This window comes from Oncorhynchus tshawytscha, linkage group LG08 (assembly GCF_018296145.1).
Source record: "Oncorhynchus tshawytscha isolate Ot180627B linkage group LG08, Otsh_v2.0, whole genome shotgun sequence".
Taxonomy (NCBI): Eukaryota; Metazoa; Chordata; class Actinopteri; order Salmoniformes; family Salmonidae; genus Oncorhynchus; species Oncorhynchus tshawytscha.
This window is the reverse complement of record NC_056436.1, coordinates 3,992,932-4,008,938: the sequence shown is the minus strand read 5'-3', so window position 1 is coordinate 4,008,938 and position 16,007 is coordinate 3,992,932. Positions and strand designations below refer to the sequence as shown.

The 16,007-nt window shown below is 45.7% G+C and overlaps 1 protein-coding gene across 1 annotated transcript; it reads left to right on the top strand.

Annotated features, from left to right (window-relative positions):
• The first annotated feature begins 1,258 nt into the window (after nt 1-1,258).
• LOC112255831 (mucin-5AC-like) lies at nt 1,259-10,114 on the top strand. The gene is made up of 6 exons (XM_042325091.1): nt 1,259-1,604; nt 2,130-2,185; nt 2,563-2,711; nt 3,051-3,145; nt 6,047-6,149; nt 8,072-10,114. Exons 1-6 carry the CDS (start codon nt 1,392-1,394, stop codon nt 9,997-9,999), a joined length of 2,544 nt encoding a protein of 847 aa, XP_042181025.1. The 5' UTR covers nt 1,259-1,391; the 3' UTR covers nt 10,000-10,114.
• The last annotated feature ends 5,893 nt before the right edge of the window (nt 10,115-16,007 follow it).

The following is a 16,007-nucleotide window of genomic DNA, read 5'->3' as shown; positions in this document are numbered from 1 at the left end:
CATCATCATCACCACCACTACCAACACCATCACCATCATCACCATCATCATCACCATCACTACCAACACCATCATCACCACCATCATCACCACCACTACCAACACCATCACCACTACCAACACCACCATCATCATCACCATCATCACCACTACCAACATCATCATCATCATCATCATCACCACTACCAACACCATCATCATCACCACTACCAACATCATCATCATTACCACTACCAACATCATCACCACCACCACCACCATCATCATCATCACCACTACCAACACCACCATCACCACCACCATCATCATCACCACCATCATCATCATCACCACTACCAACACCACCATCACCACCACCACCACCATCACCACCATCATCATCATCACCACTACCAACACCACCATCACCACCACCATCATCATCACCACCATCATCATCATCACCACTACCAACACCACCATCACCACCACCACCACCATCACCACCATCATCATCATCACCACTACCAACACCACCATCACCACCACCATCATCACCACTACCAACACCACCACCATCATCATCATCACCACCATCATCACCACTACCAAAACCACCATCAACATCATCACCACCACTACCAACACCATCACCAAAACCATCATCAACATCATCACCACCACTACCAACACCACAATCATCATCACCATCATCACCACCACTACCAACACTACCATCATCAACATCATCATCACCACCAATACCAACACCACCATCATCACCACCACCACTACCAACACTACCATCATCACCATCACCACCATCACCAAAACCATCATCATCACCATCATCATCATCATCCACACCATCACAACCATCACAACCATCACAACCGTCACATCACAACCATCACCATCACACCCCCATCATCACCATATCATCACCACCACCATCATCATCACCATCATCATCACCCCCATCACCACCACCATCATCATCACTATCATCATCACTATCATCACCCCCATCACCACCCCCATCACCACCACCATCATCATCACCCCCATCATCATCATCATCATCATCATCATCACCCCATCATCATCACCCCCATCATCCCATCATCACCCCTGTCATCACCCCCATCATCATCCCCATCACCATCACCTCCATCATCCCATCACCATCATCATCACTATCATCACCCCATCATTATCACCATCATCACCCCATCATCATCACCCCCATCACCCCATCATGACCCCCATCATCATCCCCATCACCCCCACCATCATTATCACCATCATTATCACCTCCACCATCATCATCACCCCCATCATCATCACCTCCATCACCATCACCCCCATCATCTTCTGTATTATAATGCTCAGAACCACCAGCTGCCTTGGCCATGGATGTAGAGGGTAAAGCCTTTACTCTTGATGTCCATCCACCTTCTCCCAGACCCCAGTGGCCACCAGGCCCCCACACAGTCCAGGGGCCCAACACAGTTCGGTGGCTCCACACTGTCCAGGAGCCCCAGTACGACCAGGGGCCCCAATCCCACAGAGAGCAGGACCAGTGGCTCAGAGCAGTTCAGACAGCCCAACAGTCAAAGACAAAGGTGAGAAACATGGACCCCTATTCCCTATATAGTGCACTACTATTGACCAGGGCCCTATGGAACCCTATATAGTGCACTACTATTGACCAGGGCCCTATGGAACCCTATTCCCTATATAGTGCACTACTATTGACCAGAGCGTTATGGACCCTGTTTTTGGCCCTCGAGGCCCTGTTCAAAAGAAGTGCACTACATAGGGAATAGGGTGCCATTTCAGATATGTCCATTCTCAGATTCTAGGCTTTCCATCCAGCATATTGGTCTAAAACCACAATGCTCTTAATTCTACTCACATTCTGAAACCACGATACTACTCAGATTCTGAAACCACTATACAACTCAGACTCTGAAACCACTATACAACTTAGATTCTGAAACCACTATACAACTCAGATTCTGAAACCACTATACAACTCAGATTCTGAAACCACGATAGAACTCAGATTCTGAAACCACGATACTCTTTAATTCTACTCAGATTCTTCAATCTCCAGTAAACCTAAGGTCATATCTCATCCATACCAGGTGGCCGGTCCTGTGGCGAAGGAGAGAGAGCAGAGACTGACTGAAACGATGTGCAGGTGAGAAGCAGGACACGTCAGGTCGTCACTCTCTGATATTGACGATGTCCGTATCGCATGATGATGAAGTGCAGTACCAACAGGTTTTCTGAGGTGTGAAAGAAGATGCCCTGCTGTTTTATGGTGCAACGGTTCATCCTTAAAGGGATATTTGGCAATGAAGTCATTGAGCTAACGCTAGTTAGCATTTGCTCATTAAACTACCTCTAACTTCCTTCATATTGGATGCAGAGACATACAAATGGTATCCATGAGTTCATCGGACTCTGGGGAAGTAGATAAAATGGCTTTTAAAAACTGCAGGAGCAGAGTATTGATCCTCTGGTGACTTTTACATTGTTTGAACCCAAACCTAGTGTCTGTGATGTCATCCTCAGGCTCCAGCAGCAGCTGTGTCAGGACCAGAGACCGGTCCAGAGCCCTTACATCTGTTCTCCCTTCTCCTCATTGGGGGAGGCTGTGACACACCTGTTACCATACCACACCTGTGCCGGACACCTGCCTAGTCAGGACGACTTCAACTTAGGTCAGAACACCGCTTTTAATTCACTCTGTAGAGACTGGCAGTACACTCTTAGAGAAAAAAAGGGTTCTACATGGAACTCAAAAGGGTTTTAACTGGAACCCAAAAGGGTTCTACAAAAAGGGTTCTATATGGAACCCAAAAGGGTTCTACAAAAAGGGTTCTACATGGAGCCCAAAATGGTTCCTCAAAAAGTTATCCCATGGGGACAGCTGAGCAACCCTATTATGTTGTAGATATAACCTTGTTTTTCTAAGAATGTAGTAAAAACGGGAGCTTGATGCCATTATGAGTCTCTGTATCTGTATGTCTGATAATTGACGTGTCCCTCTCTCTCTCCAGTGGACAAGCAGTTTGACACCGTGTCAGGGTTCCTACTGAAACGCACCAAGGACATGCTCAACAAATACAGACAGCTACTGCTCGGGGAGGCACTGGTACGACACTGCTCTCACACATCTATATTTCCCTTTTTTTTCTCCGAAATCATAAATCGCAACTGTCTTTGCTAAAGTTATTTGTTTTCTTCTGTATTTTGCTTTTATTGGATGGAAATTCCTCTGACAATTCTGAGTTTTTAGTTTTGGAGTTCCTCAAGGGTCAGTTCTAGGACCACTACTGTTTTCAATTTTACAGATGAAGTCAGAAGTTTACATACACTTAGTTTGGAGTCATTAAATCTCATTTTCAACCACTCCACAAATTTCTTGTTAACAAACTATAGTTTTGGCAAGTTGTTTAGGACATCTACTTTGTGCATGACACAAGTAATTTTTCCAACAATTGTTTACAGACAGATTATTCCACTTATCACAATTCAGAAGTTCAGAAGTTTACATACACTAAGTTGATTGTGCCTTTAAGCAGCTTGGAAAATTCCAGAAAATTATGTAATGGCTTTAGAAGCTTCTGATAGGCTAATTGACATCATTTGAGTCAATTGGAGGTGTAACTGTGGATGTATTTCAAGGCCTACCTTGAAAGTGAGTGCCTCTTTGCTTGACATCATGTGAAAATCAAAAGAAATCAGCCAAGACCTCAGAAAAACAATTGCAGACCTCCATAAGTCTGGTTCATCCTTGGGAGCAATTTCCAAACGCCTGAAGGTACCACATTCATCTGTACAAACAATAGTATGCAAGTATAAACACCATGGGACCACGCAGCCGTCATACTGCTCAGGAAGGAGACACGTTCTGTCTCCTAGAGATGAACGTACTTTGGTGCGAAAAATGCCAATCAATCCCAGAACAACAGCAAAGGACCTTGTGAAGATGCTGGAGGAAACAGGTACAAAAGTATCTATATCCACAGTAAAACAAGCCCTGTATCGACATAACCTGAAAGGCCGCTCAGCAAGGAAGAAGCCACTGCTCCAAAACCGCCATAAAAAAGCCAGACTACGGTTTGCAACTGCACATGGGGACAAAGATCGTACTTTTTGGAGAAATGTCCTCTGGTCTGATGAAACAAAAATAGAACAGTTTGGCCATAATGACCATCGTTATGTGTGGAGGAAAAGGGGGAGGCTTGCAAGCCGAAGAACACCATCCCAACCATGAAGCACAGGGGTGGCAGCATCATGTTATGGGGGTGCTTTGCTGCTGGAGGGACTGGTGCACTTAACAAAATGGATGGCTTCATGAGGGAGGAAAATTATGTGGATATATTGAAGCAACATCTCAAGACATCAGTTAGGAAGTTAAAGCTTGGTCGCAAATGGGTCTTCCAAATGGACAATGATCCCAAGCAAACTTCCAAAGTTGTGGCAAAATGGCTTAAGAACAACAAAGTCAAGGTATTGGAGTGGCCACACAAAGCCCTGACCTCAATCCTATAGAAAGGCCTACAAACCTGACTCAGTTATTCCAGCTCTGTCAGGAGGAATGGGACAAAATTCACCCAACTTATTGTGGGAAGCTTGTGGAAGGCTTCCCGACACGTTTGACCCAAGTTAAGCAATTTAAAGGCAATGCAACCAAATTCTAATTGAGTGTATGTAAACTTCTGACCCACTGGGAATATGAGGAAATAAATGAAAGCTGAAATAAATCACTCTCTCAACTATTATTCTGACTTTTCACATTCTTAAAATAAAGATGTGATCCTATCAGACGTAAAACAGGGGATTTTTTACTAGGATTAAATGTCAGGAATTGTGAAAAACTGAGTTTAAATGTATTTGGCTGAGGTGTATGTAAACTACGGACTGCAACTGTATGTGCTACTGCTTGGTGATGCTATTCGGAAACACAGTGTCAACTTTCACTGATACACGGACAATACAAGGCTGCTGATACAGGCTTTATAAGTACATGTGTTTTGGTTGTGTTTCCTATTATTTTGTGCCCAATAGAAATGAATGGTAAATAATGTATTGTGTCATTTTGTAGTCCCTTTATTGTAGATAAGAATAACACTTCTACATTAATGTAGATACTACCATGATTACGGATAAGCCTGAATGAATTGTGAATAATGGTGAGTGAGAAAGTTACAGACGCACAAATACCACGACATGCTAACCTCTCACCATTACAATAACAGGAGAGGTTAGCATACCTCCAAGACATGCTAACCTCTCACCATTACAATAACAGGAGGTTAGCATACCTCCAAGACATGCTAACCTCTCACCATTACAATAACAGGAGAGGTTAGCATACCTCCAAGACATGCTAACCTCTCACCATTACAATAACAGGGGAGGTTAGCATTTTATAATCATGCCCCTACGACATGCTAACCTCTCACCATTACAATAACAGGAGAGGTTAGCATACCTCCAAGACATGCTAACCTCTCACCATTACAATAACAGGAGAGGTTAGCATACCTCCAAGACATGCTAACCTCTCACCATCACAATAATAAGGAACATTAGCAATTGGGTGGGGGGGGTGATATTTGTGCATCCGTAACTTTCTCAGTTATTATTCACGATTCATTCAGGATGAACTGTAACCATGGTAGTAGCATCAACATTAACGTAGAAGTGTTTAGAAACATTATATTCTTATTTATAATAAATGTGACTCCAAAATTACACAATACATTATTTACCATTCGTTTCTATTGGGCACAAAATAATCAGGAACACAACCACAACAAGCAGCAAATACAACCGAGTCAAAAGCTTGATATAATCATTGCATGTTGTGAATATGAGACTAAATACTTAACGTTTGACTATTTAAATACACGTGTAAGTGAATTTGGCCCAATACTTTTGGTCCCAAAAAATGGGGGGGGGGTAATATGTACAATGTCCCAATAATTACAGAAGGCACTCTATCACACTGTATGTACCAATGTCCCCCATTTATTTATATCAACAGCAGGTGATGCCGTCGGCAGAGATGGTGATGCTGGATCGTCTGTTCCTCCAATCAGAGAGGTTTTCCCTGGGGGAGGACCGACACAGGGCCCGTAGAGACCCAGGTTAGTGCCGTGGGGGCGTGGAGATGCACTATATATACAGCAGTATGTGGACACCCTTTCAAATGAGTGGATTCAGCTATTTCAGCTACACCCGTTGCTGACAGGTGTATCAAATCGAGCAGACTGCCATGCAATCTCCATAGACAAACATTGGCAGTAGAATGGTCCTTACTGAAGAGCTCAGTGACTTTCAACGTGGCACCGTCATACGATGTCACCTTTCCAACAAGTCAGTTCTTCAAATTTTTGCCCTGCTAGAGCTGCCCCCTGTCAACTGTAAATGGAAACGTCTAGGAGAAACAACGGCTTAGCCACGAAGTGGTAGGCCCACACAAGCTCACAGATCAGGGTTTAGTGGATGCCAGGAGAACACTACCTGCCCCAATGCATACTGCCAACTGTAAAGTTTGGTGGATGAGGAATAATGGTCTGGGGCGGTTTTTCATTGTTCGGGCTAGGCACCTTAATTCCAGTGAAAGGAAATCTTAACACTACAGCATAAAATGACATTCTAGACAATTCTGTGCTTCCAACTTTGTGGCAACAGTTTGGGGAAGGCCCTTTCCTGTTTCAACATGATAATACCCCTGTGCACAAAGCGAGGTCCATACAGAATTAGTTTATTGAGATCGGTGTGGAAGAACTTGACCTAAACCCCATCGCACACCTTTGAGATGAATTGGAATGCTGAATGTGAGCCAGGCCTAATCACCCAACATCAGTGCCCGACCTCACTAATGTTCTTGTGGCTGAATTGAAGCAAGTCCCCGCATAAATGTTCTAACATCTAGTGGAAAGCCTTCCCAGAAGAGTGGAGGCTGTTATAGCAGCAGAGGGGGGACCTACTCCATATTAATGCCCATGATTTTGGAACAGGTACAGGTGTAGTGCACCTACAGCTGTACAGGTGTAGTGCACCTACAGCTGTACAGGTGTAGTGCACCTACAGCTGTACAGGTGTAGTGCACCTACAGCTGTACAGGTGTAGTGCACCTACAGGTGTAGTGCACCTACAGCTGTACAGGTGTAGTGCACCTACAGCTGTACAGGTGTAGTGCACCTACAGCTGTACAGGTGTAGTGCACCTACAGCTGTACAGGTGTAGTGCACCTACAGCTGTACAGGTGTAGTGCACCTACAGCTGTACAGGTGTAGTGCACCTACAGCTGTACAGGTGTAGTGCACCTACAGCTGTACAGGTGAAGTGCACCTACAGCTGTACAGGTGTACTGCACCTACAGCTGTACAGGTGTACATGTGTACATGTGTAGTGTACCTACAGGTACAGGTGTACAGGTACAGGTGTAGTGTACCTACAGGTACATGTGTAGTGTACGTACAGGTGTAGTGTACCTACAGGTACAGGTGTAGTGTACCTACAGGTGTACAGGTGTAGTGTACCTACAGGTGTACAGGTGTAGTGTACCTACAGGTGTACAGGAGTACAGGTGTTGTGTACCTACAGGTACAGGTGTAGTGTACCTACTGGTGTACAGGTGTAGTGTACCTACAGGTACAGTTGTACAGGTGTAGTGTACCTACAGGTACAGTTGTACAAGTGTAGTGTACCTACAGGTACAGTTGTACAGGTGTAGTGTACCTACTGGTAGAGGTGTACAGGTGTAGTGTAGGGTTAGAGTTGTACAGGTAACTACAAGTAGTGGTGTACAGGTACAGGTGTAGTGTACCTACAGGTACAGGTGTACAGGTACAGGTACAGGTGTAGTGTACCTACAGGTATACAGGTGACCTATCTACTGGGCTAAAAGTGAAGCACTGTGATGTTTAACCAGAAATGTCATTTTAATATCTTTCTTTGAAGTTAAATGAGCTCTTCTGTGAACATAGTCAGTCAGTGTTATGTAATGTACCGATGTGTAGCGTTCCCTCCCCTTGTACCTTTATGCTTGTATCTTCCACAGAGTCCTTCCTGATGACCCTGCATGCATCTGAGTCCTCCAGCTCCGCGTCATCCCGAGTGGGGCTGGATCGGTCTGGCAGCCTCCCCTCCCCCCCAGCTTGGACCAGACTCTCCGACCGACCCCCGGGACTCAGGACCTACCACTCCACCAGCCGCGGAGGCCTTAGGCTCACCATCAAACACAAGGCTGGATCCAGGATGGTGGTTCACAACTCAGCCTGTGACACTGTGCACACTACTGCCCCATCTGGTCACAAGCGGTACTACACCGGCCAACTGATCAATGGGAGTGTTGATCTGACTGAGCAGGGCTCCTCCCATAGGACCTCCTGCCATCCAATCGATAAGGAGATGTCGAACGGAGCCCTGCCCTCCAAAGTAGTAGAGGACATCCCACATGGTCACCATAGTGATAGCAGGGAATCTGTTGCACAGATTCAGACAGCAGCACTGGGTTCACAATATATAAGTTCCCCAAACTCCCTTACTATGCCGAGCTTAGACCCACAGACTGCCTGTCTAGTGCCTCCCCCTTCAGACCCTGGAGAGATGAGTACCCCCAAACTGAAACGCTTCAGGCCCACGCTTCCGGACCTCCCATTCCAGGCGGACAGGCACAGTGACAGGCCCCCGCCTTTTCCACAGACCAGCTACAGGCCCCCGCCTTTCCCCCAGACCAGCGACAGGCCCCCGCCTTTCCCCAGACCAGCGACAGGCCCCCGCCTTTTCCACAGACCAGCTACAGGCCCCAGCCTTTCCCCCAGACCAATGACAGACCCCAGCCTCTTCCCCAGACCAGCTATAGGCCCCAGCCTCTTTCCCAGACCAGCTATAGGCCCCAGTCTCTTTCCCAGACCAGCTATAGGCCCCAGACTCTTTCCCAGACAAGCAACAGGCCCCATTCTCTTCCCCAGACCAGAGACAGACACCAGCCTCTTTCCCAAACTAGCTACAGGCCCCAGTCTCTTTCCCAGACCAGCGACAGACCCCAGTCTCTTCCCCAGACCAGCGACAGGCCCCAGTCTCTTTCCCAGACAAGCGACAGGCCCCAGCCTCTTTCCCAGACCAGCGACAGGCCCCAGCCTCTTTCCCAGACCAGCGACAGGCCCCAGCCTCTTCCCCAGGCCAGCTACAGACTCCAGCCTCTTCCCCAGACCAGCGACAGACCCCAGTCTCTTCCCCAGACCAGCGACAGACCCCAGTCTCTTCCCCAGACCAGCGACAGACCCCAGTCTCTTCCCCAGACCAGCGACAGACCCCAGTCTCTTTCCCAGACCAGCGACAGGCCCCAGCCTCTTCCCCAGGCCAGCGACAGGCCCCAGCCTCTTCCCCAGGCCAGCGACAGGCCCCAGCCTCTTCCCCAGACCAGCGACAGGCCCCAGCCTCTTCCCCAGACCAGCGACAGGCCCCAGCCTCTTCCCCAGACCAGCGACAGGCCCCAGCCTCTTCCCCACACCAGCGACAGGCCCCAGCCTCTTCCCCACACCAGCGACAGGCCCCAGTCTCTTCCCCACACCAGCGACAGGCCCCAGCCTCTTCCCCACACCAGCGACAGGCCCCAGCCTCTTCCCCACACCAGCGACAGGCCCCAGCCTCTTCCCCACACCAGCGACAGGCCCCAGCCTCTTCCCCACACCAGCGACAGGCCCCAGCCTCTTCCCCACACCAGCGACAGACCCCAGCCTCTTCCCCAGGCCAGCTACAGGCCCGAGGCTAGTCCTAGCCCCCAACCCCCCCTGCCAGAGGACAACACCCTCAGTGAACACCTGCAGAGTGCCATCGACAGCATCCTGGAGCTGCAGCGCCTGCAGGGTCCCACGGCTGCAGCCCAGCCCCGGATCCAGGGGGCGTGCCCGGTTGCAGGCCCCGCCTCCCTACTGGACCAGGCCATCACTAGCATCCTACAAGGAAACCTCTAGAGACTCCTGAGATGAAGGAAGGGGAGGGGGAAGAGCTCAGCCTGTTTCAAAACGTTCGGTCTGCTTTAACCAAGCTAGGAGGACGAGGGATAAAGACTAGGCACAAAAAAAAACAGAGAAATTTACACCAAGCATTATCTTCTAGATGGCCTTCTAGATACTTCATTTGATGTACATGTGAGATTAAATCTAATTCAGTAGGAGATATACCGTGTCAGTGGTAGTTTGAGGATCACGACGCCAGGTGTATCATATTTATAAATAACAGTGAGAAACAGAGACAGGAGAACAGCAGACTGAGATTATTCATTTAATACTTTTTTTTTTTTTTTTTTTTTTTAAATATGTTCTTCAAATGTGAATTATTATTATTATTTTTTGCTTTATATTACTAAGATCCTATAGTGTATTATTTCAATAATCTGTGCCAACTGTGTAAAATGTGATTATTGGGTTGATTAAGAGCAGGAAGGTTGTCTTTATGTGAATCTCTGGGCCTGGGTGTCGGGGGTAGATGGTGAGTTTGAGTTTAGTCAGTGTTTTTAGGAACATTGTGAATGACCTGATGATTCTTTCTTCAACATAACGGTTTAACCCCAAAGAAACGTATTGTCCATCTGGGGTGTATTCACTACGAACAAGCGGAAACAAGACAGGGGGCGAAACAGGGAAGCACCTACCTGACTTTTGCCCAATAGAATCTCTTGTTTCGGTTAGCAAAATGTTTTCTGTTCCAAAAAAAACAAAAAAAAACATTTTTGCTGCGGTGTGCACTAATGAATACACCCCTGAATACACCAGCAAATGGCAACATTTCCCATACATTCACAAGAGCCTGTCAAGAGTCACAGCGAAAAGAGAAAAGATTTGACGCAAGGTGTGAAAGATACAGTCCTGGTTTTCGGGGAGAAAAAAATACGTTTTTCCATGTTCACGCTGGATTCTAACTGATTTGAATGTCTTTTATTTTTTTATTTTTTTTGGGGGGGGGGGTTAAAAGACAAGAACAGATCCAAAACTACTTAACAAGCAAGCAATAAGAGGAGAGGGTTTCTGTGTGAGGGTACTGTTCTGTAGTGAGAGGTCTCCAAGGATGTCCCAAATGACACCCTTATTCCCTATCGAAACGAGTGTACTAAATAGGAAATAGGACACCATTTGGCACACACAGTATACCTGGCCTCCTAACACAACACATTACCTGCCTGGCACCAGAGGAGCTCACCTGTATCTTCTACCAGCCTTGGACCAAAAACTAGGAGAATCATCAGCTTTATACAGTTGAAGTCGGAAGTTTACATACACCTTAGCCAAATACATTTCAAAACTCAGTTTTTCCACAATTCCTGATATTGAATCCTAGTCAGACTTCCCTGTTCCCTGTTTTAGGTCAGTTAGGATCACCACTTTATTTTAAGAATGTGAAATGTAAGAATAATAGTAGAGAATTATTTATTTCAGCTTTTATTTCTTTCATCACATTCCCAGTGCGTCAGAAGCTTACATACAATTAAAATGTGGTAGCATTGCCTTAACATTGTTTAACTTGGGTCAAACATTTCAGGTAGCCTTCCACAACCTTCCCACAATAAGTTGGGTGAATTTTGGCCCATTCCTCCTGACAGAGCTGGTGTAACTGAGTCAGGTTTGTATGCCTCCTTGCTCGTACACGCTTTTTCAGTTCTGCCCACAAATGTTCTATGGGATTGAGGTCAGGTCTTTGTGATGGCCCTCCAATACCTTGACTTTGTTGTCGTTAAGCCATTTTTCCACAACTTTGGAAGTATGCTTGGGGTCATTGTCCATTTGGAAGACCCATTTGTGACCAAGCTTTAACTGATGTCTTGAGATGTTGCTTCAATATATCCACAATTTTCCTACCCCATGATGCAATCTATTTTGTGAAGTGCACCAGTCCCCCCTGCAGCAAAGCACCCCCACAACATGATGCTGCCACCCCGTGCTTCATGGTTGAGATGGTGTTCTTCAGCTTGCAAGCCTCCCCCTTTTCCTCCACACATAACGATGGTCATTATGGCCAAACAGTTCTATTTTTGTTTCATCAGACCAGAGGACATTTCTCCAAAAAGTACAATATTTGTCCCCATGTGCAGTTGCAAACCGTAGTCTGTTTTTTTATGGCGGTTTTGGAGCAGTGGCTTCTTCCTTGCTGAGTGGCCTCTTCCTTGCTGAGTGGCCTTTCAGGTTATGTCGACATAGGACTCGTTTTACTGTAGATATAGATACTTTTGTATCTTCACAAGGTCCTTTGCTGTTGTTCTGGAATTGATTTACACTTTTCGCACCAAACGCGTCTCGTTCCGGAGCGGTATGACGGCTGCGTGGTCCCATGGTGTTTATACTTTCGTACTATTGTTTACACAGATGAACATGGTACCTTCAGGCGTTTGGAAATTGCTCCCAAGGATGAACCAGACTTGTGGAGGTCTACAATTTTTTTCCTGAGGTCTTGACTGATATCTTTTGATTTTCCCATGATGTCAAGCAGAGGAACTGAGTTTGAAGGTTGGCCTTGAAATACATCCACAGGTACACCTCCAATTGACTCAAATGATGTCAATTGCCTATCAGAAGCTTCTAAAGCCATTACATAATTTTCTGGAATTTTCCAAGCTGTTTAAAGGCACAGTCAACTTAGTGTATGTAAACTTCTGACCAAACTGGAATTGTGATACAGTGAATTATAAGTTAAATAATCTGTCTGTAAACAATAGTTGGAAAAAATGACTTGTGTCATGCACAAAGTAGATGTCCTAACCGACTTGCCAAAACTATAGTTTGTTAACAAGACACTTTGTGGAGTGGTTGAAAAATGAGTTTTAATGACTCCAACCTAAGTGTATGTAAACTTCCAACTGTATATTACCCTGAATTAGGCCGTTTATATGTTTACCCTGTATGTTCAAGGCTGAATAATTAAGGGAAGACACAAATGTGAAGAAAAAAAAGAAAACATAAAAGCAGTCGCTGTTCGGCTTGTACACTTGACAATCTATCATTCATGTAAAAAGGCAAATTAATGTGGGGGTAGTGTTACCACATTTTTAATACTTTTCTTTTATTTCTTTTATTGAGATGTTTGTCTTGATAATATGTCTAACCATTACTCTTAAATGACCTCTAAAACAGAGAGCCCTGAATATGTGAAAGTAAAAGCAATGCATTTGTGTGTTTAAACTCTTACTCCGGAAACCTTTTCAGAGAATTGGGAGAGTCACTTTTTTGGTAGTTCAGGGTTTACAATTTTTTTTTAAATCATACAAACAGTTCCACTTTACTGAACAAAATGTGAATTCTGGTATTCAGTAATATAGTACAGTGCTGCTAGGCAACGCGATAATTCAGTAGTGCATAGTAATTCCAACAGGGGGAATTGATTGATCCAAGGCATGTTCAGTAAATTCCATCTATAGAGCTGACGTGACTCTAGCTGCACGTTTCTCTACCGACCAAAAAAATATAAAAAAACAACAAGTTAAGTGTTAGTCTCATGTTTCATGAGCTGAAATACAAGATCTCAGAAATGCTCCGTATGTCGGAGTATTTCTGTCTGAAATAAAAGCACTTTTGTGGGAGAAAAAATAATTCTGATTGGCTGGGCCCCATCTCCCCATGTGGCTGGGCCTGGCAACCCAGTGGGTGGGTCTATGCCCTCCCCAAGGCCCATCCATGGCTGGACCCCTGCCCAGTCATGTGGAATCCATAGATTTGGGCCTAAATAAAATGTATTTCAATTGACTTTCCATTTATATACACACACTAAGTAAAATCATTTAACATCGTTGCATTTATATTTTTGTTCAGAATACTTAGCATATTTCCATCTGAACATTAAAAAAAAAACATTCGCATTGTGCTGAACGTGCCTCACGTTTATGGTTGTGACATTGCACTGTTACGTCTGTTGAGCAGCACTGAACCAAACAGATTACTGTTTGGATTGAAGAACATTTGGGGGCGAATGAGGGAATTTCTGCTTGTTGAGACTTTTTTTTTGTAATAATATTTTGTTGTTTTGACTGAACTGCGAAACTAGAAGGTGTGATTGGACAGCTCATAAGGCCCTGGTCAAACGTAGAGCACTGTACAGGGGGAAAAGGGTTGTAATTTGAGACAGCCCATGTTATACACCGATTCAAAAAACAACAAAGACAAACCATTTGACTAACAGAATGTTTTTAATGGCAATATCAAGAGGCCTTAACACCACAACAGTGGATTGTATAAACGTCATTAAATACTGACAACATCCAACTGAAGACTCCTGGGAGATGAACGACATGAGAAGCGATTCGTTCATTTACAAAATGTAAAAGGACAACGCTTTTGTACAACATTTTTACAGACTATTAAAATGATTTTGTATTTAAAAACAGAGTGTTTATTTTGTGTTTCTCTTGTTCAACTCACCCATCTCATTCTTGATATAAAACATGCAGACAGAACAAGAGGTGATAAAGATTAGCCAGAGATGCAATGTATTTAACTGAACACGATGGTAGAAAAAAAATTACAAGATGTTACAACACTGTTTATGCATCGAACAAGGTTTCTCAGTACTCTCATCTGTGTGAGTGAGTTGGGCCTCTGGGGCTTGACACTAAGAAATTGATTTGTGATGGCTTGGTGATTAAACCTACAACCTGCATTCCATAGAATGAGTTGGTGTTTGGGGACCCGAGCTAGAGATGGGCTGGAGGAGTAAAACAAACCCCTCGTTGTTTCGAAATCATCTTGTCGTCTGAGAAACACCACAAAACTCACAAGATGAACCCAAGATGGCTTGTGATGCCCCGAGCTGCAGGGGTGGGGTGGAATCAGCCATGACTAAGCATTTTTAGTGTCAGCTATATATATATATATAAGAAAGACCACGGTTTCCTTCTGTAAGGTTATCAAACGATCAACAATGGATGGTCGTTGATCAGCTTCATTATTGCGCAATTCTTAAAAATCAATAGATTAATTGTTTGAAGAAATAACAAGTCTCTCACTTAAAGAATTGTCCATGACAACACTCCAATCCATCCACTCTGAATAATCAAAACCAGCCTCACAAGTAGACAAATCTGATCTTTTATTTTACAATATTAGGGAAACAGAACAGCTTCTATGGGGGTTACATCTGGACAAATGTAAATAAAAGAAAAAGCTGCTGGTTTCTTTTAAGTTAAACACTTCTCAATTTAAACAAAAACACAATTGTCGTCATGCTCAGGAACATGAAAATCTCTGCTTTGCAAACAGGTTAGCCGCGCCGTACGCGTCAACAGGTTAGCCGCGCCGTACGCGTCAACAGGTTAGCCGCGCCGTACGCGTCAACAGGTTAGCCGCGCCGTACGCGTCAACAGGTTAGCCGCGCCGTACGCGTCAACAGGTTAGCCGCGCCGTACGCGTCAACAGGTTAGCCGCGCCGTACGCGTCAACAGGTTAGCCGCGCGCGCGCGTCAACAGGTTAGCCGCGCCGCAACAGGTTAGCCGCGCCGTACGCGTCAACAGGTTAGCCGCGCCGTGCGCGTCAACAGGTTAGCCGCGCCGTACGCGTCAACAGGTTAGCCGCGCCGTACGCGTCAACAGGTTAGCCGCGCCGTACGCGTCAACAGGTTAGCCGCGCCGTCGCGTCAACAGGTTAGCCGCGCCGTACGCGTCAACAGGTTAGCCGCGCCGTACGCGTCAACAGGTTAGCCGCGCCGTGCGCGTCAACAGGTTAGCCGCGCCGTACGCGTCAACAGGTTAGCCGCGCCGTACGCGTCAACAGGTTAGCCGCGCCGTACGCGTCAACAGGTTAGCCGCGCCGTACGCGTCAACAGGTTAGCCGCGCCGTACGCGTCAACAGGTTAGCTGCACGCGTCAACAGGTTAGCCGCGCCGTACAAGAAGGCCATCATTCTTTACTAACCAATGAAGCTAGTCACTCTCAGGCTACCAATACATTCAGGCTGGTCCTTATCTCAATGTGAAATGATGAGGAGGGGGGAAAGGAGGTTGGACTGGAACT